At 42.3% G+C, this 25,182-nt stretch overlaps 1 protein-coding gene across 1 annotated transcript in view; it reads left to right on the forward strand.

The window, feature by feature from the left end:
• Positions 1-25,182, forward strand: part of PDXDC1 (pyridoxal dependent decarboxylase domain containing 1) — an 87,257-nt gene that overhangs the window by 51,647 nt on the left and 10,428 nt on the right. Inside the window, exons 7-18 of the mRNA XM_088474219.1 lie at positions 1,027-1,095; positions 2,624-2,702; positions 3,438-3,522; positions 4,069-4,117; positions 5,077-5,178; positions 14,314-14,439; positions 19,434-19,484; positions 20,544-20,607; positions 20,701-20,756; positions 20,874-20,979; positions 21,726-21,897; positions 24,986-25,104. Of these exons, the coding sequence (XP_088330345.1) occupies positions 1,027-1,095; positions 2,624-2,702; positions 3,438-3,522; positions 4,069-4,117; positions 5,077-5,178; positions 14,314-14,439; positions 19,434-19,484; positions 20,544-20,607; positions 20,701-20,756; positions 20,874-20,979; positions 21,726-21,897; positions 24,986-25,104 (1,078 nt within the window). The remainder of the gene's footprint in view (positions 1-1,026; positions 1,096-2,623; positions 2,703-3,437; positions 3,523-4,068; positions 4,118-5,076; positions 5,179-14,313; positions 14,440-19,433; positions 19,485-20,543; positions 20,608-20,700; positions 20,757-20,873; positions 20,980-21,725; positions 21,898-24,985; positions 25,105-25,182) is intronic.

Raw genomic sequence — 25,182 nt, forward strand, 5'->3', positions numbered from 1 at the left:
CTCGTACGCATTGCACGTCATCTCCGGGCATATAAGGATTAATCGAGACCATCGGGAACCATCGAAACTGGTCGTAGAGCTTAAGGTTGACCATACCCTCTCTTAAGCTCTACGATCATGTCAGTGTAAAAACCTCCCATGTCACATGTGCCATGACGCTACTTTGTTAATTATGCACTCCCATAAACCGTATGCACTCACATAAAATGCTGTTCGCATAATTAGGCACGCCTGCGTCCGGATCTCCACTCCCCCGTTTTCAAGCACCTTCCCCTGTTACCACCCACAAACGCCTCGTTCTGTCACTCAAACTACCGACCTGGCTGTGTTCAAGGAGAGAGAAATTTCTGATCGTAGCGGCTAGTTTGCACACGCGCATTGTGAACTTTACGCATGCGCAGTATAGCATGCGCAGTATAGCGAACATCGGTGGCGTACGACCGTGCGGCCGCAACGACCGACTCTGAATGAGGTCCTAAGTTTCTTGTTCAGATGATGTATGCGCTTCCCTAAAAAAACTGCGCCATGTTATGCTGGTTACATTTGTATAGTGTTTTGTGCAGTGATTGTGCTTTCTTTTTGTAGAATTGTAACATAGCATTGTAAATATGTTTTTATATTGTGCATTGTATAGGGAACACCATGCAAAATGGGTGGGGTGTAACTTTAACAAAACCTATAACAAAATTGGTGGAATGTGCTAGTTGGTCTCAATTTGGGAAGTTGACTTATACAATGTGACTGCACAAGCAGGGTCCCCATCAGCACATAGTATTGATGCACTAAATGATATTCATCTCTTTGAGGATATGTGGTCATGTATGTTATAGTATCTGTAGGCAGGAAGTCCAAAATCTTAAAAAACAATTGTCATGGAGAAGCTAAAGCTACACAATGTGTTTATAGGGCTGACCTGCTGCTGCTAGATGGACATATCTGTTAGAGAACATTGCATGCTTCATATTCCTGTATTACTCCTGTATGTGCAGTGTACAGTGTATGACCAAGTTTATTCTCTTTCTCTAGCTTGGACTTCCTCTGTCATGCTTGTGTCGTGTGCCTTGCAATACAATGTTTGGATCTCCTCATCAGATGGTAATTTCTAATAACAATATTCAGTAATGTCTAGGCACAATCCTTTTTCTTTCTTGTGCTTCGATCACAGTGTTATACCTACAAGATGTTTAATCCCTTGAAGATGTGGAGAGTAGTGTTCTAATTGACTTTAATTGTCCTATATATAATTAAATGTTTATTATTGCTAGACTGTTTCAGGGCTGTGTGATTAGCAATGACTGCCCACATAAATGTAAATATACATGTTGGTGAGAAATATAAAATATGGCGTTGACAATAGAATTTACTTTTACCATATTGTAACAGTGTGCAAATATTTATATATCTCTAATATACTTCTTGGGGGACACTACTTACCTTGGGGTATAGCGGGTGCAATGCAGGATTTTGCACTGCTTCAGTGCATTTGTAATGTAGCTCCTTCCCTATATAACCCCCTTCTTGCAATAGTTCTTTAGTACCTGATAGGACTGAAATAAAGAATATGAACATCCAGCACAATATGACAGTTATAATGATCAGCAACATGTATTAATGCATTTACTCTATGGTCTCTACATACATGTATTGATATCGCTGCCGCCATATAGTTGTATGGCATTGGTACTCCAGCAGCTTTTCTTAAAAAAACAATAAGCTCACTATTATGGCTTATAATTTTTTCACACATTACCTCCCAGTAGGTGTACGGAGTCCAGTGGTGCCTGACGGCACATCTTCACACATGCGCCATACTTCTGCGAATGCGAATTAAGGCTAGCCAGGAGGCATGACACAGTGCATCAGCACTACGATAAAGTGACGGAAATGATAATATTTCTTAGTGTTATTGCTTCCTGCATCACTTCAATAAGAGGCGAAGCAGGAACCGCTTTAGCAGAACGACATGTGCCCTAATAATACATTTCCTCCTTAATGACAGTTGGTATAAACACTGACCCTTCCTCCCAGTGTTAGTGATGTCTGTTCCAGAGAGTTCCAACGTAACACACATCTACAGTCTCCAAACACTTCTGTTATTTCCCATACGTACTCCTCACATATCACCTCATAGTGATAACACAGACACTCCTGAAATAACCAATAACAACATTATCAACAATGAAAAATGTATAACCGTAGAAGCACAAAGGCACACAGGGATGCAGAGGACACACACAGAAAGAAAAAACACACTACTAGAGGAGAAAATATGAGGACGTCCCAGAAAGTACAATCGTAAAAATGGAAAGAAAACCTGTGATGCCAAGCGTTATCTACACTAAAATCAAGTGTTGATTAGAGCAATAGACAGATGAGGGGTAAGAGGGGCAGCGCTGAAGACAGACAGGAGGACAGATATATTCAGTAACTTTTTTTTGGAATGTTGCAAAATACAATGCAATGTGATATTCAACTACTGTATTATTTTAGGATTAGTTACTGTTATGTACAGTCAAGCTATTGTGTAACTGCTTTAAACCATTACGTTACTCCTTTACATCTTGTTTCAGAATTAAAATTATTAAAATAGTATCATCAATTTCTTATGTTCATGTACTTCCAGGATGTAGCCTTACTGGATCGACTTCTAAAGGATGACATCCAATCTGGAAAGCTGCCTCTCCTCCTGGTGGCCAATGCTGGTGTGTTACTCTTCCTTCTATTCCAGTCTTTTTTAAATAAAAAAAACAAACATTTATTGCTGCTAAATAAAATTAAATGATAAGCAATTCAACATTTACGCATCAAATGTGGTTCTAGGTATTAGGGGTAAATTTAGTAAAGTGAGAGTTTTTAGAAGAGCGTTCTAAAAGTGATGTTGCCCATAGCAACCAATCAGATTCTACTTAACATTTAACTAGCACCTTCTAGAAGATAATAGCTAGAATCTAATTGGTTGCCATGGGCAACATCACTTTTAAAACTCTCTCCTAAAAACTCTCACTTTAGTAAATTTACCCCTAAGAATCTATTAAATCTACAGGCATAGGGGCTGAATCCGTTCCATGTGAAGTTCTATCTGCACAGGGTTCAGACTATACAGTACAGAAACCTCACTTCTTTTTTGCTTGCATCTCTATGGGGTGAAAGCTAAAACAAGTGAAGATTTTCCATGCCTGCATATCCCGCAATGCATTAGCGAGCCAGGTTATAACGGAACCTGGCAGCTAATTCCATTTCCCCCTTAGACTTTGACATCCTGGTCACCCCTGCACAACCACTTCTGTAATATCTGACTGTTTCCATTGTAGTCACTTGAGATTTTGAGTAAGAATACAGTGTGCACATGCATTAGTTTACAGTTTATGGGAGATATTGTAAGTTTGAAAACTAGTGATCTGTATGTAATTGTGCTTGGTAAACTCTGTGCTTTGTAGGTACTCCGGGAGCAGGACATACTGACAAGCTGGGGAGACTAAAAGAGCTGTGTGACCAGTACAGTATATGGCTGCATGTAGAGGGGTAGGCTAATCCTTTGTTTTGGTGTTTTGGTATACATTGGTGTTTTTAAATGCACTGTAGTTTTTCTTTTGAGATTCAAAGTATTTTTTGTTTTCAGAATCCCCAAATCAAATGGGGACATAGTATTGTCAGTTTTTTTAAACACTTTTTCTGCTATAATCTTTTGGGGACAAAGAATTCACCCAGCAAATTATTGTCGCAATTAATTGCCCACATTTATTGGCATTTTCTATGCAACCAGATTTGAAGACAGTGCTGAGATCTGGGTAGTAGTTGTGGTTGCGATGCAGCATGGCTTGTTTATGTCCAGGCTGTTAGCACAGAGCGAGGTACAGCTATGCTGCCAGTGTTTAATATTTAATACTGTGCTGTACGGCAACAGCTGCCCCTTCTCTCCCGTCCAATGTAGTAAGCAAAAATCTTTTAGCAGAAAGAAAATTGCTTTCTGCAATATCCATTGAAATATTTATAGAGAAGATTAGAGTATGGCTGAAGGAAGGCAATAAATACTTAATTGACATTAAAATATTTTATTTTCTTTCTCAGAGTAAATTTGGCAACCTTGGCGCTAGGTCATGTCAGTACTTCTGTGCTGGTAAGTGATCCCGTTTCCACTATATTTATTTCCATTTTTACTTGCACAGTGGTATTGTCTAAGGAAAACAATATTCCATAGACCTGCCCCATGACCATCAGAGCTGTGGTATAGAGTAGCATGTTACATTTATATAAATATCCAGGTCTATTGCTAGTTACCAGGTACATTATGTTTGTGCTGTTTGCTGTATGTAAATGTCTTGGATCTGCTGATGACCTATGCTGCTATATTACAGTTAATTGACAATGGTATTAGTAATTGTAGTATAATCCTTTTGTAGCTATACGGTTGTGAATATTGGAACACAATTAAGCAACAAAAGAACATAAAGACTAATGGGTGTAATAACCCGGCTATAATTCTCCAGTCATTGGAGTCTATGAAAACAATCAGTTTAGCCTTTGAGGCGGTCATGACATTCCAGTTAGCTGCTCTTAACTCTTACATCCATTTTATGGTACATGTTGATAATACTTAGTGGAACGCTGGTTTTGAAGTCACGTTGGCAGATGCAATTTAATTAATTATTTAGAAATCCATAAGAAAAAAAAGTGTCTTCCATTGGTTGACTGGTGCCACTTGCTAAGTTTCAGCCAATAAGCCTAATTGCTGACTATCTGGATCCGTGATGGATTTGGCCACAGGTATAGGTGACCAGCTGGAACAGACTGTGCAGCGGTCAGGCTAAATCTCCAAATGAATGTATATCACATGGGATTCCATTATTGCATTCAGCCAATATAATGGTCATAAGCAGTTTTCAACTGCATTTTCAGATGGGAATAATTCAAATCCAGACCAATTTGGTCAGTGGGAACTCACACGTTGCAAATTTGGGCTAATTTGGTCTAGGTTGGCTTACTTGCTGTAACCATGTACTTGGGGTTCATTTTAAATGATTATTTCCATGAGAAATTAATATGTTAATTTTATTTATGTTTTTATTTATGAACTAGGCTGCAACGAAGTGTGACAGTATGACACTAACACTTGGACCATGGCTGGGCCTACCAGCAGTCCCTGCTGTTACCTTGTATCGACATGAGGATCCATCTTTGGTGAGAAATTTGCTCCATAATGTGTTTGCTCCTAACTGATGATGATAAAGTTTAGGCGGCTAAACTAAAGCATGTTCTCATATCTTTACGTCAACACATCCTCTTTAACATGCTCCATTATCCACATTTTGTTTAGCCAGAAAGGTCTCTTATATTCTGTTGTGCTAGAAAATCACATGTAGGTGCAAGTTCTAAAGCCTATGTAAGTGGTTTGTAGCAATGTAGTGTAGCTATGTAGTGCATCTTATGGGTGGAATGTAGTGTAGTGATATATTGCAGCATGAAGGGGGATGTAGTGTAGTGATGTAGTGCAGCGTATAGGGGGATGTTGTGATGTAGTGCAGCGTATAGGGGGATGTAGTGTTGTGATGGTGCAACATATAGGGGATGTGATGTAGTGTAGTGATGTCGTGCACCATATAGGGAGATGTAGTGTAGCTATGTAGTGCACCGTATAGGGAGATTATTATTATTATTACCAGTTATTTATATAACGCACACATATTCCGCAGCACTTTACAGAGAATATTTGGCCATTCACATCAGTCCCTGCCCCAGTGGAGCTTACTTTCTATGTTCCCTATCACATGCACACACACACTAGGGTTAATTTTGTTGGGACCCAATTAACCTACCAGTATATTTTTGGAGTGTGGGAGGAAACCGGAGCACCCGGAGGAAACCCACACAAGCACAAGGAGAATATACAAACTCCACACAGGTAGGGCCATAGTGGGAAACGAACCCACGACCTCAGTGCTGTGAGGCAGTAATGGTGACCATTACACTGTGCTGCCCAGAGATGTAGTGCAGTGATGTAGAGCAGCATATGAATGGGGGGCGGCGGCGCGGGCGCGGTTGTAGTTTAGTTGTATAGTGCAGCGAATGGGGGATGCAATGCAGCGATTCAGGGTAGTCATCTAGTGTTGAGAGGTAGTGTAGTGATGTAAGTGCAGCGTATAGGGGGGGATGTAGTGCTTTGATGTAGTGTACTAACGTACAGCATATAGAGGGATGTACAGTAGTGTAGTGATGTTGCACAGGCACTCATTGCAACAAAGTTCTAGCCGCCTTTTGTTTTTCTTTAGGGGTGGGGGGTGATCTCAAAGCATATTTTTGCACCTGGGCCCACCACTCATTAGTTCTGCCTCTGATTAGGGTTTTTTCTCCAATGATTTGCACTGAAGGCAGCTATAGTTTAGAAGGCTGTTGAGGGGTGGTAGATTGCATGATTCATAGTGAACGATATTTCTTCTTCAGGGTCCATAGTGCTCCACAGGGAGATAATGTGGTGTAGGTGGAACTTGGAGGACAGGACGCCAACAGCAAAGCTTTTTTTTCAATCCCAGGGTGCTCCGGTCCTTCCCCATATACCCCATCCACAGCCTGAAGGCAACTCCGTCAGGAGCTGGATCACCGTTAGAACAATGGGGCTGCTATAAGCAGCCCTAGCTTTATTTTTATGATTTATTTTTACTTTCAGGTTTTTCATAATAAAGCAAGCAGCGTTAGACAGTCCTCTGGACGTCTGCACTGCTGCTCCATCACCCCTCCGCGGCGCCATGACTCCAGCCCTCGGCTAAGTAATCTCGGCGAGGCTCCGGGGGGACCTAGCTGGCAGGGCTCCATGGACCCCAGACTGCAGCCGGGACTCAAGGGGACAGGTAAGGCAGGTCCCCTCTTACCTCCTGTCTCAGGAGACAGACTGGAGGCGCTGATGTGGACACCGGTTCGTCCGGGACTCCATTAGACCACCAAGGTATACTATACTGGCACAGGGGACAGAATACAATGGCCAGGGACTCGGTGGTTGATGTTAGCATAGGGGAGTAGGCCCCCTTCCGGCGGCCCCTCCCCCAGCTCAGGGCGCCATTCCACTGCGGTCTTGCCGCCCCTGAGCTGCTCCTCCTTCACCCTCCACCCTCTCAGAGACTGACGGCAGCCATTTTCTGCATCAGCCTCAGGTCTCCGGGAACGCTGGGCCTGGTCTCCCTGTAAACCTCTCCCAGGAGCCAGGTTATACAGCGCTATTTCCTACCAGCCACTGCGGTCTGTGTAGTTGAATTTAGTGCCCATGCAGTTATATTGCATGCTCTGCATTGTATGTGGCTTGTGCTAGCACTGCTGTCTATTTTTTCTACAACTGTCAGCTTATACCTTTCCCTTTCTTTCATTATAACTCTGGCATACTGAGGTATAGGGGGTTCATTGTACCTCACATCTACCTATATTTGTGAGGGCTATCACATACTGTATATCTGTGTTGCGCACTACACTGTGCCAGATTGTGTGCTACAATTATCCTTGCAGCTATGTCTAGTAAAGGCAAGAATAACAAGCAGCCTGAGCTTTTTTCACAGGTGTAGGCACAAATTGTGGACCACCTAGAGGTCCCTGTGGTAGCTCCCCCTATGGGATGGCCACAGCAGGTACTCCCTGCAAATCCTTTGCCTCTTCCATGGGTAGACGTACTTTCTACCTCAGTGTAGAATATAATAAAATTATTTTGCTCCTGACGAACGTGCCTTTGAGCACGGAAACGCGTTGAGCTTATATTCATATACATCTACCATACAGTACATTCCGGCTGCGCGCTGCATTCTACAAATTACTGATTGCTACCTGCAAGTCTTATCGGTAATCCACGAGAGCAGCCAAGCTCCGAATAGCTTAGACAAGTAGGGTTTTACAGCGCTCTGGGTCTCTCGTATAAATTGTCTTTAGCTGCGCCACCAATAGAGGTATCCCACCCTCTCTGAATTGTAATAAAGTAAATTATAGTGGTGCGCTCTGGGACAATAAGTAGATGTAACTTAATGAAAGTGTCAATGCATTAGTGATTATGATTTGACCAATGTCGTGTAGATAGATACCAAAGTCCCAATTTAACGGCTGAGAATTTGTCAAACTGTAGGCAGGGTGTTCTTAAAAAAAAACGTTGTTATAAATAATTGACTGGATGGTGTTACGATGTTTATCCTTATCCGGGATTACGTCTGTGGAGAAGTAATGCTATCTTTCATCTAAAAAATGTCCTTGGATGGTCCCATCGATACAGCTGTAATATTATCTGTAGGATGGGTGTTCTTACAGTGTGCTTCGAGGTATCTGTAGGGTGGGTGTTCTTACAGTGTGCTTCGAGGTACCAGAACCGCCTTTAACTCCTCTCCACCTCAAATATAATAGTGGCACAGTATCAGGGATCTTGGAAAACGCTATCATGCAGATAGGTAAGAAGGAATCGTACTTACCCCGTATGTTGTATTGCTCCTGCTGGTTCTCCTCGTCCCGGTGCTTGTATGGATATATATGAGGGGATATGGTGGGTAAGGAATGCTGATGTGCACTGTTATAAGCTGAAAACAACTACAGACTCCGGTCTGAATTGAACTACTTTATTTAAACTGAATATAAAATCCAGTAGGTCATATCATCTAAAAAAAAGCTTCCTGATATAGGAAACATATGGCTGAGAGCATAATCAATATGGGAATATACAGAAAAAATCTCTCATAAAAAGTCCTTGTCAATAGGGGGTGTGACCCAACGCGTTTCATCCGTTTTTCGGGGACTTTTTCAAGGGTGCCCACCCTTCTGTTTTGGCTCCTTATATAGGCTGTGGCTGTATGTGGTTTCTCTATGTGCTGCGTGCACTTCCTGGTTGCGCACACGCGCGTCATAGTCTCTCAGTGCTGCTGTGCTGCCTGGCACTAGAGTGTGTATAGGACTCTCCATATGCTGGCCGCGCATGTGCGGTCTCTGGCGGCCATTTTGTCATAGGTACAGCCCAATGTAACAGCGCTGATGTATTAGCCAGCGCTGGATTGTGCATAGGAGTCCCCATAAAGTGTCCGCGCATGCGCGGTCTCTTGTGGCTATCTCTAGCCCTGCATCCTATTGTTAATAGTTCTCTGCTGACACTTTATTGTATGTCTAAACGGAAGCCATCTTGTGTATGATTATTAGCAATATTTACACAGTTGCACAATCATAATCATAAGGTGGCTGTTCTAATAAGTAGTGATAAATAATTAATAATTAATATGGTGATTCTTTCAACACATTACTGTCCCTATTTTCCATTACCACTCCTATAGTGACCATATTGCACGTATGTTAATGAATAAAGGACCAGTATTTATGTTTATACATGGGATGATTGCTCTTAGTTTGTTGTACTGCAATCAATATGATCTTGATATAATCCTCCTCTTATGCTTACGCTAATAACCCTATTCAAAACTAATTACGTGAATGAATGAATGCCAGCACTTTGTTTTAATTAATAGTACCTTGGTTCACCTATAATCATATACTATGGAAGAACTATAATCATTCCTTATAGAATTTGTTATATAGTTATCCATAACTGATTATATGATCCACAATTATATAATTATATATACTTATATATACACGTCACCCAAGCGGTATAGGGATAACAATACGTGCAATATGGTCACTATAGGAGTGGTAATGGAAAATAGGGACAGTAATGTGTTGAAAGAATCACCATATTAATTATTAATTATTTATCACTACTTATTAGAACAGCCACCTTATGATTATGATTGTGCAACTGTGTAAATATTGCTAATAATCATAGACAAGATGGCTTCCGTTTAGACATACAATAAAGTGTCAGCAGAGAACTATTAACAATAGGATGCAGGGCTAGAGATAGCCACAAGAGACCGCGCATGCGCGGACACTTTATGGGGACTCCTATGCACAATCCAGCGCTGGCTAATACATCAGCGTTGTTACATTGGGCTGTACCTATGACAAAATGGCCGCCGGAGACCGCACATGCGCGGCCAGCATATGGAGAGTCCTATACACACTCTAGTGCCAGGCAGCACTGAGAGACTATGACGCGCGTGTGCGTGTGCGCGCAACCAGGAAGTGCACGCAGCACATAGAGAAACCACAGACAGCCACAGCCTATATAAGGAGACTAAACAGGAGGGTGGGCACCCTTGAAAAAGTCCCCGAAAAACGGATGAAACGCGTTGGGACACGCCCCCTATTGACAAGGACTTTTTATGAGAGATTTTTTCTGTATATTCCCATATTGGTTATGCTCTCAGCCATATGTTTCCTATATCAGGAAGCTTTTTTTTAGATGATATGACCTACTGGATTTTATATTCAGTTTAAATAAAGTAGTTCAATTCAGACCGGAGTCTGTAGTTGTTTTCAGCTTATAACAGTGCACATCAGCATTCCTTACCCACCATATCCCCTCATATATATCCATACAAGCACCGGGACGAGGAGAACCAGCAGGAGCAATACAACATACGGGGTAAGTACGATTCCTTCTTACCTATCTGCATGATAGCGTTTTCCAAGATCCCTGATACTGTGCCACTATTATATTTGAGGTGGAGAGGAGTTAAAGGCGGTTCTGGTACCTCGAAGCACACTGTAAGAACACCCATCCTACAGATAATATTACAGCTGTATCGATGGGACCATCCAAGGGCATTTTTTAGATGAGAGATAGCATTACTTCTCCACAGACGTAATCCCGGATAAGGATAAACATCGTAACACCATCCAGTCAATTATTTATAACAACGTTTTTTTTTAAGAACACCCTGCCTACAGTTTGACAGATTCTCAGCCGTTAAATTGGGACTTTGGTATCTATCTACACGACATTGGTCAAATCATAATCACTAATGCATTGACACTTTCATTAAGTTACATCTACTTACTGTCCCAGAGCGCACCACTATAATTTACTTTAAGCTCCGAATAGCTGCCTAGCAATGGTTGGGAGATCCCGAGGCAGACTCGATTACCGGAGGTGTCGCACTGGCCAGACACCTGTGCCGCCCACCACCCCAGGCGAGCAGTTAACTTTCAATGAGCTGCCCCGCAGAGTGCGGAGTTTCTGTGTCTGCCATGATAACCGAGGGTGCCACACTGCCAAGACTACTGTGCCGCCCACCACTCTCAGATGGATAGTGGTGATATCTGCATACTAAGCCTACATAGGGAGATTAAATTGCCGGCAGCTACGTTATAACCGCGAGGACATTGTCAGCATTACCTGCGGCATCCATCACTACAACGATACGGATAACACACTCCAGGTATTATATACCATAACTACCTATTGAAAGGGACATCAAATAGCACATTGCATATTTAATATGCATTTCATTTAAACAATATTGGTTATAATACCTTTGTGATTTCCAACATATTTGAGAGTGTGGAACTTCTACATAGTGCAACTTGCACATTTCAATCTGTGTGGATAGTAACTATTGTTGCAGTTATTTGTAACGTTCTGTTTCTTCCCATCTTACCATAAGAAAAACGGATTAATTATATATGGATAAAGATTTTTTTTTTCATGTTCTTTACATATATTATGCAATCTAAAGTATTACAGCCATAGAGTTATTTATGTATATGTTTAGTATTTAATGTGTTTTTGTCAAATTAATGACATGAAAATGTCTCTTTAATTAGTGAAATGCATTTATATTTAATCTATTTCTTCTGGAGTATGATTTGAACGCCACAGCCACTATTCGTTGTTTCTTTAGGAGAATTATACGCAATCTTCTTTGTGGCAGGTGCGACAAATCTTATGTAAATTGCACTGAGAACGCGACAGTCAGCAATACAGGTTCTCTTTGCCAAGATCATGGCAGTTATGGCAGCCTATCTTCGTCGTCAGTGGATCAGATTGCTCCCATACTTGGATGATCTCTTGCTCTTAGCAAGCTCCTCAGAAATTCTTCACTACCGTCTTCAAGTAACCAAAGCACGGTTGAGAGATCAACTGGAAAAATTCTTCCCTGACCCTTTCTCAAAGAATGGTACATATGGGGAGCCTTCCTGGACTCTCAGGCTCAGAGAATCTTCCGGTCAGCAGTCAAAATCCCTGTATTACAGCACCAAGTGTGCAGATTACTCCACAGTCGCCGAGTGTCAATTCACTTTGCACTGCAGACCTTGGGATTCATGGTGTCCACCTTCGACATAGTGGAGTTCGCTCAGCTTCACTCCAGACCCCTACAACACCTGATCTTCTCCAGGTGAAACAGACTGCCTCATCTGCTCAGATTCCAGATGATGGGCCTCTCTCCGGAGTTTCGCCTGTCCCTATCCTGGTGGCTACAGATTTCCCACCTAAACATGGGTCGTCCCTTTTGCATCCCGGACTGGACACTCCTCACCACGGACACAAGCCTCCGCCGGTGGGGCGCAGTGACCGGCCAGCAGTCCTTCCAAGTAAGCTGAACTCTAGCCGAGGCGATTTTACCAATTAACATCATGAAACTCCAAGGTATTTACAAAGCCCTCACTCTGGCTCAGGAAATTCTTGAGGGCAGGCCACTACAAATACAGTCTGCAAATACCATGGCAGTGGCCTACCTCAATCACCAAGGAGGCACTCGAAGTCGGTCAGCAATGGCAAAAGTGTCCCGCATTCTCACATGGGCCGAATGCCATCTTCCAGCCATCTCAGTTGCGTTCATCCCAGAGATTCTCAATTGGGAGGCGGATTTCCTCAGCCGTCACGACGTGTATACAGGGGAGTGGTCTCTCAATCCAGAAGTCTTTCAGCTCCTGGTGGACAAATCGGGCCTACCGGACGTGAACCTCATGGCTTTACGACACAACCACAAGCTTCCACTGTACAGGGCCAGGACGAGGGACCCCGACGCAGCCTTCGTGGATGCATTATCTGTGAAGTGGACCATCCATTTGGTGTACCTCTTTCCTCCAGTGTCCCTTCTGCCCCGAGTTCTTTGGAAGTTCAAGCAAGAAGGGGGCACGGTCCTATTGGTAGCTCTGGCCTGGCCCAGACACCATTGGTACTCCGAACATCAAAGTCTCTCTGTAGACATTTCTCCATCTTCATCTATGACTAGACCTGTTATCCCAGGGTCCCTGTCTACATCCGGACCCAGCCCGTCTGTCTTTAACTGCTTGGCTCTTGAGACTTCCCTCCTAAGATCTAAAGGGTTTTCTAACTCTGTGGTCCAGACCATGCTCAGAGCGGCTTCAGCCAGGATTTAACACTGGGTGTGGCATACATATTTCCAGTGGTGTGCTACTAGAAACTAGGACCCTCAGATTTTTAGGGGCTCTAGAATCCTTGCCTTTCTTCAAGCTGGATTGGATCTCTGACTCCGCCTAGCCTCTCTGAAAGTGCATGTCTCTGCTCTATTCATCTGGTTCCAGTGCAGAATTTCTCAGCTACTGGATGTTCGCACTTTCCTGCAAGGTGTTCTACGAATACAACCTCCCATTGTCCCTCCTGTGTCTCTGTGGGATTTGCCAGTGGTTCTCCAAGCATTTCAGGAACCTCCATTCGATCACCTGGATTCAGTAGATGTAAAATGACTCACTGCGAAGACTGTTTCTTCTGGCTACAGCATCTGCCTGTAGGGTATCGGATTTAGGGGTGTTTTCCTGTCGCTACCCATTTCTAATCTTTCATCCGGACAGGGCTGTTCTTCGAACGCACCCTGGCTTCCTTCCCAAGGTGGTCTCTCGTTTCCACCTCAATAAGGAATTTGTGGTTCCGGCCTTTCAATCTCTAGACCTCTCAGCAGGTGAGACCACTTTGGATGTGGTCCATTGTTCCTATTTCTGTGTGAGTGTGATTCTTCAGTGTACCAGTCTTCTTTCTTTCCTATCCTGCTCCTGCCTTGGGCTTGTCAACAAAACTGAGTTGCCTTCGGGCTGTGGGCACGGTATAGGGGGAAGGACCGGAGCATCCTGGGATTGAAAAAAGCTTTTCTACCGGTGTCTGGTCCTCCGAGTACCACCTACACCCCATTGTGTCCCTGTGAACCCTATGGACTTCCAAGAAAGAGAGTTAACAAGGGTAAGATATACCATAACTCTCTCCTTTTACATGGCAACTAATGCTACATCCAGCGGTGAGTGATGGCATAGCTAAAATTATAAGAGTAAGTAAAACATTGCACACCCTATTACTTTTTTGTGAAATACCTCCCTCTTTCAGTACTGGAACAATTAATTACGGCTCCTGCCATAAAAGGAACAATTACTGTATTTTGTAAAAATGTATCTCATTGTGCTTGTGAATAGTTTGCACTGCGTTCTGTTAACTCATTTCCACAATGTCTCCCTTAGTCTCTTGCTGCCGGGCTCACTACAAGCCAGCCTGTGGAGAAGCTTCGGGCTCTGCCACTGTGGTTATCTCTGCAATATCTTGGTCATAATGGGATTGTTGAGCGGATAAAACATACATCTCAACTGGTATGTACCTAACCATACATTCTATGGATGGAATGTCTCTACATTGCTTATGTTTTTAGCTATGTTGATGAATACATTTCCAGGCATAGTGTAAACTCTACTTCTAGAGTCTCTAATAAAATCTACAAGTTCAAAAATAACAGCCGTTACCGTAAAACAGTATAGCATTTATGAGAAGAGAATAAAATAACATTGTGGGAAGTACAATTAGAATATTTCTTTGTCTCCACTTTATCTTCATATTTTCATTACTTCAGTTCCTGAAATGTCCCCATGCCTTTACTCCAGCTGGTGTAAGCAGCTTCCCTCTGCCATGGGCTATACGTAATAGATTTATATGTGCAGTAAAAGTCACTCATCACCTTTTACAGTGATTTTTAGCTGCAATTCTTAATAATAAGGGACAGGCAGACAAACAGGAGGTAAAGTGATTACATTAAACCATCAGAATCAATAGCCTATAAACAGCAGCACATAGTATTTTAGCATGTTAATTCCTGTGTGTCTTTGTGTCGGCTTGGATGAAGTGGGAAAGGCTAGGCTAAAATCTAGCCGGTCCAAGCATCTGACCTGTAATAACCACAGACACAATGTGGGGTACATGCTGCTCATTGGGAATCAATGACAAACATTCAACTTGTTCTTATACTTTCCCTTTAACAGAAAGACTAGCTCCGTATACATGGAGTTTAAAAATAAAAAAGTTTTAATGTCATTGGTTTAGTGCAGCTTATTTCACTCACTGTTTTTGTAAGTGTGTATACTATTCATTCTGGAGTGTTTGTTACAAAACATCTTCACCATTCCTTCAAGGTGAGTGAACTCTTGGATCAATGTGAATAGATAACGAGAACAGCGTTGGATTATGTTGAGGCCAATCAGGAGGGAGTGTTTCACTGTATAAAAATAGTTGCCATTCCCATTCATTGCCATGTGATACAGTCAGAGTGGATTCAGTAACTGGCACTGTGGTAACTGTACAATTCGCAGAGGAAAAGAAAAGTGTATGTGCTCCTAATCTTTCATCACAAACAGGCATACTAAAAACAAGGCTTTATCGTATGTCCGGGTCGAAACTAGGATTTTCATCACCCGGGGCAAGACAGTAATTTGGTGTAATGAATGGGCTGCAATCATTACACCATGAATGCAGTGCTGCCGGTGTGTTTGAGGCCACACAGCACCCGCTCACATCCCGCACACCCCCTTCATGCTGCTGAGCCAGAGCCAGCAACAGCCCTCAGATCGCTCATCATCCCCGATCAAAGTAGCGTCCGTCATATTGTTCTGTCTGTGTCCTGCGCACGCTGCACTGCTTTCTGGTCTGCAGAGACTCCGCCACTCCCCTCTTTCGTAGCTGCACACCCTCCAATCCAGCACCCGGTGCACGTGCCCCCTTAGCCCTCCCCTAGTTGCGGCCCTGCATATGTCATGTTGGCTGTAGCACACAGATCCCTTTTTATGTGGTTGAAAATTCAGCATGTCCTTAAGTCAGAGGTTCCCAAACTCAGGGCCTGATTCTGCAAGGATCGTAATTGCAAAGCTGCACGCAGGCTATAGATACTGTATATGATGTATGCATGCAGGCAGCTTTCCAATTGCGATCCTTGCAGATATGGTAAGGCACCAGGAGGCATCACACCACCTGTGCATTTCTTAGCCGAGCTGCGTTGTCCAATGCAGCACCGGATAATCTGCGTACCAACAGCCGGCTGCGGTGACCCATAGGCTCCTGCAGCCGGATGCCGCAATTTAGAGGAACAGGCCAGGAAATCTCCGTCAGCCGACGGAGATCCTGGCTTCTTCCCTCCCCCGCAACGGCAGTGACACACCTCCGTTTCGGGGAACTGAGGGCATCGCCTGCCCCTCTTCACCCACAAACGGCAGCAGACTGTCAATCACTGACAGTCTGCCTCCAGTCTGCGGACGAGTTAGCAGGATCCATTCTGCACACTCACAGAATGGGTCCTGCGTAGATTCCCAAACATCGGGAGTCTGCGTTCAGCAGTGCACTAGACAACTTGCAAATTATGCAATGTCGATTTCCCTTGACCTCTCGGGCGCACGATCTAGTGTAGGGGTGGGCAATAAGCGGCCCCCAGCTGTTGTAGAACCACACGTCCCAGCATGCCCTGCAACAGTTTTTTGGCCAGGCTAAAACTGTTGCAAGGCATGCTGGGATTTGTAGTTCAACAACACCTGGAGGGCTGCCTATTGCCCACCCTTGATCTAGTGCAGTGGTATCAAACTGGGGCCATCCAGCTGCAGTGGAACTACACATCCCAGCATGCCCCACCACAGTTTCAGCATGCCCTAGTAGCAAAACTGGCAGTGCATGCTGGTATGTGTAGTTCCACTGCAGCTGGATGGCCAGAGTTTGACACTACTGATCTAGTGCATACACACTATGCAATGTAACAAACAACCAAATGATATATCTTGCATCGTTTGGTGGTTAGATAAATTTAGATCGTTAACTATATAATGTAGCCATATCGCCTGGTCGTTCGGTAGAGCATACACACTGCACAATCTATGGGAAATCGTTAATGAGTTTGCATGTACAAAAGACCTGAAGTTGCGACAGACGCCGCTGCGGGAGCGTGCATAGTTCGTATACACTTGGTGAGTTGTTGTTCCGATGCATTGGAATCTGCAAAATCGTTCAAAATATCGTCTAGTGTGTAGGGGCCTTTAGGGTGCCTTGGGAACAGAGTTTGGGAACCTCTGCCTTAAATGTTTGTTATAAGCCTCAATCACTCAGATTAAATATTAAAGAAAATGCAATCTGTATTTAGAGGTATTCACTACAGCACACAAAATAATGACGTCTGTTTTATTCCCATATCATACATGACTTCATTTAGAGTTAGGAGGAATTCCGGAGATAAGTGATACATATTTATTTACCTTGGCCAAACCAATTTAAATGCGCAGACAGATTTATTGAGGAAAGGAAGGGGCTTTTTAGCTCAACTCTATAATGCAGTGTAAGAAGAAAGCTGCACAGAATTTTTGTGGTACTCAGTATTTTTCCTGCATGCAAACCATAAAACACAAATTTTGCTCCTAACACTTCATGAGGTCCCACCAAGAACTGATTTAGGGCCTCATTCTGACCCGATGGTTTGCATACAACTCTGGTGTGTGTGGTTTGCGCACACGCTGAGCCGCACTGCACATGTGCTGCGATGCAATTGTGACTTTGGTCGGAGTGCCCTTGTAGCCGCAGCCTGATTGACAGGTTGGGCCGTTTGTGGATGGAGAATAGGCGGAGACAGGGACCTTTCCATAAAACGGAGGCGTGACGCCACTATATTGTGGGAATGCAGATACCAGGGTCTGTGTCTTCCGACGCAGACTTCCTGGCCCCAGCTGAGCAGTTCCGCAATGTTAATCCCATTTTGCATCTTTGGACGCAGGTATCTGATCTGAGACGCTGGCTGGAGGCGTCTTTTTACGTCAGACGACTCCAGCCAGCGTCTCAGATTAAAATGAATAATAACATTATTTTCAGTAACTTGAAATTTCATAGACAGACACTCAATATATTTACTTGATTCTGATTTCACTCTGTTTGTCAGCACAGGATGGTTGTAGCCATTTTCCTATAAACCCCTGAAGGACGCGGCTTAATTTAGCTCTTACATTAATGTCTTGTTGGTACAAGGTGGCCTCTACCACTAGAAGGAAGGTCACTCTTAGCTCTTACTATAGAAGGAAGGTCACTCTTGGCTCTTACTATAGAAGGAAGGTCACTCTTGGCTCTTACTATAGAAGGAAGGTCACTCTTGGCTCTTACTATAGAAGGAAGGTCACTCTTGGCTCTTACTATAGAAGGAAGGTCACTCTTGGCTCTTACTATAGAAGGAAGGTCACTCTTGGCTCTTACTATAGAAGGAAGGTCACTCTTGGCTCTTACTATAGAAGGAAGGTCACTCTTGGCTCTTACTATAGAAGGAAGGTCACTCTTGGCTCTTACTATAGAAGGAAGGTCACTCTTGGCTCTTACTATAGAAGGAAGGTCACTCTTGGCTCTTACTATAGAAGGAAGGTCACTCTTGGCTCTTACTATAGAAGGAAGGTCACTCTTGGCTCTTACTATAGAAGGAAGGTCACTCTTGGCTCTTACTATTATGGTGCATACACACGGTCAGATTTTTCCTTCAGATATGAACGATAACGATTTAAAAATCGTTCAGTCGTTCATATCTGAAGGAAAATCGTTCATATCTGACATGCCTGGACGATCAACGATGCGCGTTCCCGATGGTCAGATAACGATTTCTGACATCTGATGTGTTTGCAGTCAGACTTGGACGATTCCATTCATTTTAATGCAGTCAAAAATCGTTCAAAACTTTGGTAAAATCGTTCAAATCGTTTAATCGTTCATCTGACAAATCTGACCGTGTGTATGCTCCATTAGCCGTTACTCTTCTTGTAAAGGACACTTTTAAAATGGAGATCTGATTGGAACATTTTCTAAACTCCCACGCTTTACAGGCTTATTTGCAGTGTATTATTACTGGTTGGTTAAGGAATGAAAGAAAATGAATTCAGAAACTGCAACCACTTCAAAATCCATTTTTATTTAATTGCATTGCTCTAAGCATCATGTTATTGAATAAACCCCAAAAGTCCTTGGATCCCTGCTCTATAGTACCCCTTTTACTTCACTCGTAGTTTGCAATACAATAATAGAACAATAACATTCACAGTTCAACTATTTTAGAACCAGTGCAGATAACTATTATCTTTTGCATCATTAAGTGAGTTTGTAATAAATATTTTATTTACACACACATATATGCTAACAAGAATGCTTAATGGATAGTACAAAGGTATCTTTCACTTTATTTGAAAGGTTATGGGCTTAAAAAAACAAACAAACAATAACCTATGAAAAGTATGTGTGCAGTAAAATGTGTAAAGTCAGCTGTTCCCTATAACCGTACTCACATGTTACATGTTCACTTTTGTTTCGCTAACAGAGTCAAAGGCTGCTGGAAAGTTTAAAGAATTTGAGTTCCATCAAAACTTCGGTACAGTATGCACTAAAACCTCAGTCATTTGTGTATGATATAAGCTCTTATAGGGTGGGTCATAACATGATGCTAATACTGAATCTGGTTCACACTAATTATGCCACACCAATGAGCGTCTTTTAGTTATAAAACCCATGGTAAGCACAGGTCACCGTTGGTAGTGTACTGAATTTAGAGCCTTGCTTATAAGCACCTGTAAAGCTGGAACACACCTAACTTGTAATTGCTATGTCTCAAATTAAACTGCTCGGCATACTTATTGCCACCATTCTTGTTCTACGGGTGTGAGTTCTCGTATTAGTAATTTATCAGGCCTGTGGTTTTTTTCAGATAAGGAATTTTTCTAAATATGCAGCACTGTCTAAAGTGTACTTGGGTACAGTTGCAAATTACCCCTGTGATTCCGTACAGTAACACTGGCAAGTTAAAGAATGCCAAGGCTTTCTTCTCAGCCAGCTCTACATAAGCGTAGAACAGGAGACTGCAGTGAAAAGTGCATGGTATAGATCTGCTGGGATGTAGTTATCAGACCGGCGGCTGTGATGCCGCCGGTCTTGATACCTACACTGAAATCCCGACAAGGAACTTAAGATGGGCATCGAAATACCGATGCCTATCATAATCCCGACGCCGAGGTAATTCCGGGGCGCCCTTAGGGTTAGCCGCGGAGGGTTAGGTTTAGGGAGCGTAGCAGGGTTAGGTTTGGGTGGGGGGCAAGGCACCACTGGAGGGGGGGGGGCTGTTAGGGTTAGGCACTAAGGGGGGAGGGTTAAGTTTAGGCACGATGGGGGGGGGTTAGGCACTAACGGGGAGGGTTAGGGTGCGGGGTATGGAGGGCTAGGCTACAAGAAGGGAGGGTTATAGGGGGAGGGTAAGCATACTTATCCCTGACCCCTGTCAAGATACCAACCATTGGGATGCCGCTGTCGGTATTCTGACAGGAGGCATCCTGACAACCGGCATTACATACCCATTCCAATCTGCTGTATGGCAGTAGTACTTGTACAAATGCATTTTTAAACCTCACATATATAACTCTCTCCTCTTCGGTCTTAGGTTGAACATGATGAAAGATCACCAGTGGTGGTATTCAAATTCTTTCACGAGGGTTCAAAATCAGGTTTGGAACTATCCTATAAACTTCAATATTACAATACATTTTAAAATAACCTAGTTATGTTTCTAAAATAAAACTGTGTTTTGGGTTTTATAGACTCCACATTGAGCTTGAGCACCATTGAGAGGGAGAGTGATGCTATGAATCAGTGGGTAAGACACTTATTTTAGAACTGTGTTGGGGATTTCACTGTACAGCTGTATGGTATGGGTTCCATGTTGCTAGGTATTTGAAGCATGAGTTGTAACTGACAATATTGTTATCCATAGCTTGGAGAACAGCTGGCTGTACTTGTTCCATCCTGTGGGGTGGACATAGTGGAACTGGAAGATGAAGGCACATGTGTGCGCTTTAATCCCCTGATGACCTCTGCAGGTATGTTTCGTTCTACGTTAGTTTTAATCTCTCTACTTGGTGATGGGGATAATGTCTGTGTCAGAGTGCACCCAAAGGACTTATTCACATAGATATTGGTGTAGTGCACTGGGATGTAGTCACTATCTCAGCGGTCGGGATTCCGGCGCTGGCATCCCGACGGTAAGTATTAGGGTTAGGGGGAGGGCTAAGGATTAGGCTGCGGGTAAGGTGGGTTAGGGGGAGGGTTATGGGTACTGGTTGTATGATGAAATGCATTATTAACTTTGTACATCGACAGTGGCTTAATACACCTCTAACTCTTGGCTATACTTGGCCATATAAGATTAAACTCGCTGACCAGTTTCGCCTTCTGAAATATTTCTTGAATCTGTTTAGAATTCTTCTAGAATTGCTGTCTACATGAAATAACAACGTGACGAGCTGAATTGGATGCTCATTTATTACATCCTGTATTATGTGTTTTGTTAGATTTCCATATAAGATTTATGGCAGATAAATAAACCTGGAAAGGTCACCATGACTTATTGAAATTGCAGAGCATTAACAATATAGTTTAACAAACAGAGCTGTAGCAATGCAGGTTTAGTTTTCTGTGATACAGCGGATATACCCATATAACATGGACAGTCCTTAAACACAGGGTCCCCATACCCCTCTTCCATACTACTTCCTTTTTAATGTTCAGTAACTCATTATATGTCCACTTTAGCAGTGTTTTTATATAACTGTATGTTTGTCATTAGTTCTAGGCACCACAGCGGAGGATGTCGATCAGTTGGTGGAATGTATAAGGATGAAAATCCCTGTTATTCAGAATACACTGCAGCTGAAAGAAGAGTTCAGACTAGAAGTGGAAAGGATAGCTGGACTGTCCTATGTTGTGGACTACAGCTGGGCTGGACTTGGTATTCTAAGGTACTGTAGGGAAACCAGGCTCAAGGGTTTATTAAACATGTTTTGAGGCAAGATTGCGAAAAATATATACAGGTTGAGTCTCCCATATCCAAAATGCTTGGGACCAGGGGTATTTTGGATAACAGAATATTCCGTATTTTGGAATATTTGCACTTAATAACGAAATATCTTGGGAATAGGACCCAAATATACACACACAATGCATTTATGTGTTATATACACCTTATACACACAGCCTGCAGGTCATTTTATCCAATATTTTCAATAATTTTGTGGCTCAAACAAAGTTTGCGTACAGAAATGAATTTCATTTATGTTTCATATACACCCTATACACACAGCCTGTAGGTCATTTTATACATTATTTGTAATAATTTGTGCCTTAGACAAAGTTTGTGTACATTGAACCATCAACAATCAAAGGTTTCATTATCTCAGTCATGCCAAAAAAATTCAGCATTTCAGAATATTCTGTTTCGGAATATTTGGATATTGGAGACTCAACCTGTAGTTAAACTGCAATTTACTTATATATGTAAGAGAACAAAAGAATGCTAAGTGAAAGTGAAGTATTTGCACTGCATGCATGATTGAGTGTACAGATTCAAATTGAATTTCAGTTCTAATGGAGGCCTCAGGCTGCAGTATTGGGAATCTGTCCCACTATCCTAACGCATGCAACTCCAAAATGTCCAATGTGTCCAATCATATATTTCAACTGCACTAAATGGCCCCGGTAGTACTAGAAGTGATCCAGCTACTCGGTACTTGTACCGATTAGGGTTAATGTTATCCAAATTGTACGGAGGAATTTACTTTGTTCTCCAGCCCAAAAGTAGTATTGTGTAACTTCCTTAATACAATGCCATTAACTGTTATCCTACATGCCAACGTTTTTGCTTTTATATTATAAAGCTGTTGACTTCTAGTTATTATCTTTTAACCTTGTCACCGCTAAGGCTACGTTTCCGGCTGGTCACATTCCAATATCAGTGCTTGTTTATGCAGTACCCACGCACATTGTACCGTGTTATTTTCTGAAAGCTCTGAATTTTCCGAAAATAACATAAATCTGCTTATGCCACCTGGCACTGCAAATAAAATCTATCCAAAATGGCTGAAAATAGCGTTGAGAAATTAATAAAATACGTTGTGGTTCTTTGGTCCACTCTTTCAGAACGGCAAAAAGCAGGGTTTGACACCCACTTACATTTCCATTTTCAAGTGAAGATATTATAAATGTCCTTTTAGTTGAAACTAGTTTGCAAAGTATTTAAGGAAAAGTATAAAATGTGTAGGAATAGTATGAATTACCCAACATCATGAACAGTTTTGGAAACTAGACAACCTAACTGATTAAATTAGTTAGTTTATTGAAGTCAGAATGAGGGGGGGATGTAATGTGGACATTATAACCAACTTTGGATTTAGTAACGCTCTTGTGTATAACCATCTTTAACTCTGGATTTAGTAACGCTCTTGTGTATAACCATCTTTATCTCTGGATTTAGTAACGCTCTTGTGTATAACCAACTTTATCTCTGGATTTAGTAACGCTCTTGTAGTGCAGGGTGTTAATATATACTGCTCATCGGGAGGAGCCTGGATGGTGGCGATCGGGCACTTTTAGTGCCCTCTCTTCATTCTTTGGCTCTCTTAGTATTTCTGTAATATAGAGAAATTATTTTGTCTGGTGATCACCAACAACTGCTAAGTGGCTTTATCATTTGAAAGCGAGTACTCCGCTCTTTCTGATGATGTCCCTAAGCTTATTGGATCCAGGATGGGGAAGCTCCTTCCACATACCTGGTCTTCTTAATGTTTCTGGAATGTCAGGGTAATACCTGGTAATCACATGTGATCATCAACAATTAGCTTCTAAGGGGCAAGATTGTTTAAAAGAGGGGACATCCCACTTCTAATGTGGGTACCGTTTGAGTGCCAGGATTGGGAGATGAGCACTTTTAGTGACCTTCCCCCAACCTCTAGCTCTACAAGTGCTCAATCTCTCCCATCCCTAGGCACTTTTGAATTTTTTTTTCTGTAGTGCAGGGCAGAGTGCAGATGGGCAATGATGTCATCAATTCACCACCCGTAGGACTTATGGGCACAATTTATATAACTGAACTCCCTCAGTGCTCAGGACAAGTGGGAGTGTGTGACCCATTGGCTACTTATTAGCTTGCATAGTCACATACTTCCTATTAACACAAGCACCACTAGCTTTAGCTAAGACTGAATGGCAGCATTACAGAGCACAAGACTACTGTGCAGAGCACTGGTTACCCCGCCTCCGGAAACACATTAATATAATAGAATATAATTAGAAAAGTGCTACTAAAATGGCAGATGGGTTTGTATAACAACTTTTCTGGAAATACTTCAAGAGCTCAGTGTGGGCAATTTGGAGGAGAGGTGATGTAATAGAAACTAATGAAAACCTATGATTAGTTCAGGCAGACGGTATTTCTCAGAATGTATTATGTCTGCTATAAAATTCCGTGGAGCAGATACAATTACACTTGAGCAGTTTTACATGATGTGCGCTGCGTATATGACAGCAATTACAGTAACACCTCCATTGGCTGTGGGCAGAAAAGAGCGAGACCTATCCCACAAAGCCATTCCGGTGGCGACTTGCTGTTATTGAATCGGCCCCTGTGTTTTTATATAAGCAGTTACTACATCTAATGTATAGACATTTTTGTAGCATCTAATTGGGGGACACTGGCTTAAATAAAATATAGAGGTCACAGGTAAAAGCTCCTCCCCTTTATTTATTTATTTATATATATATTATATATATATATATATATATATATATATATATATATATATATATATATATATATATATATATATATATATATATATAAAATCCTTATTTGCTGTCAGGGTTTCTCTGGCTGTCTATGACAGCCACTTTGCTTTATTCCATTTTACTTCATTTTTTACTATTACATTATTATATTATATCAGTGTATGTTCACCTCCTCCTCACCTGACCACATTTATCCTATCAGCACCCTTTCTGTTCCTGGGCAAAATGTACACAATATTCTTTTCTCAAGTGGTTTCCTCCCCATAGGTACGAGCATGTAAGTGAGGAACTGGATGTCGGCAAACGAGAAGCTGAACGTGAAAAGATTAATGTGTCACTGCTGAAGAAACTAAATGAATTGGAGTCCGATCTCTCATTCTCTTCCGGTATTGATTATGTGTCTTTGCGTAGAAAACAAGCGCATTTATCTTTCTGAAATATTAAGCCATTAATTACCATGATTA

This window comes from Taudactylus pleione, unplaced genomic scaffold (assembly GCF_031769625.1).
Source record: "Taudactylus pleione unplaced genomic scaffold, aTauple2 ptg000149l, whole genome shotgun sequence".
NCBI classification, from domain to species: Eukaryota; Metazoa; Chordata; class Amphibia; order Anura; family Myobatrachidae; genus Taudactylus; species Taudactylus pleione.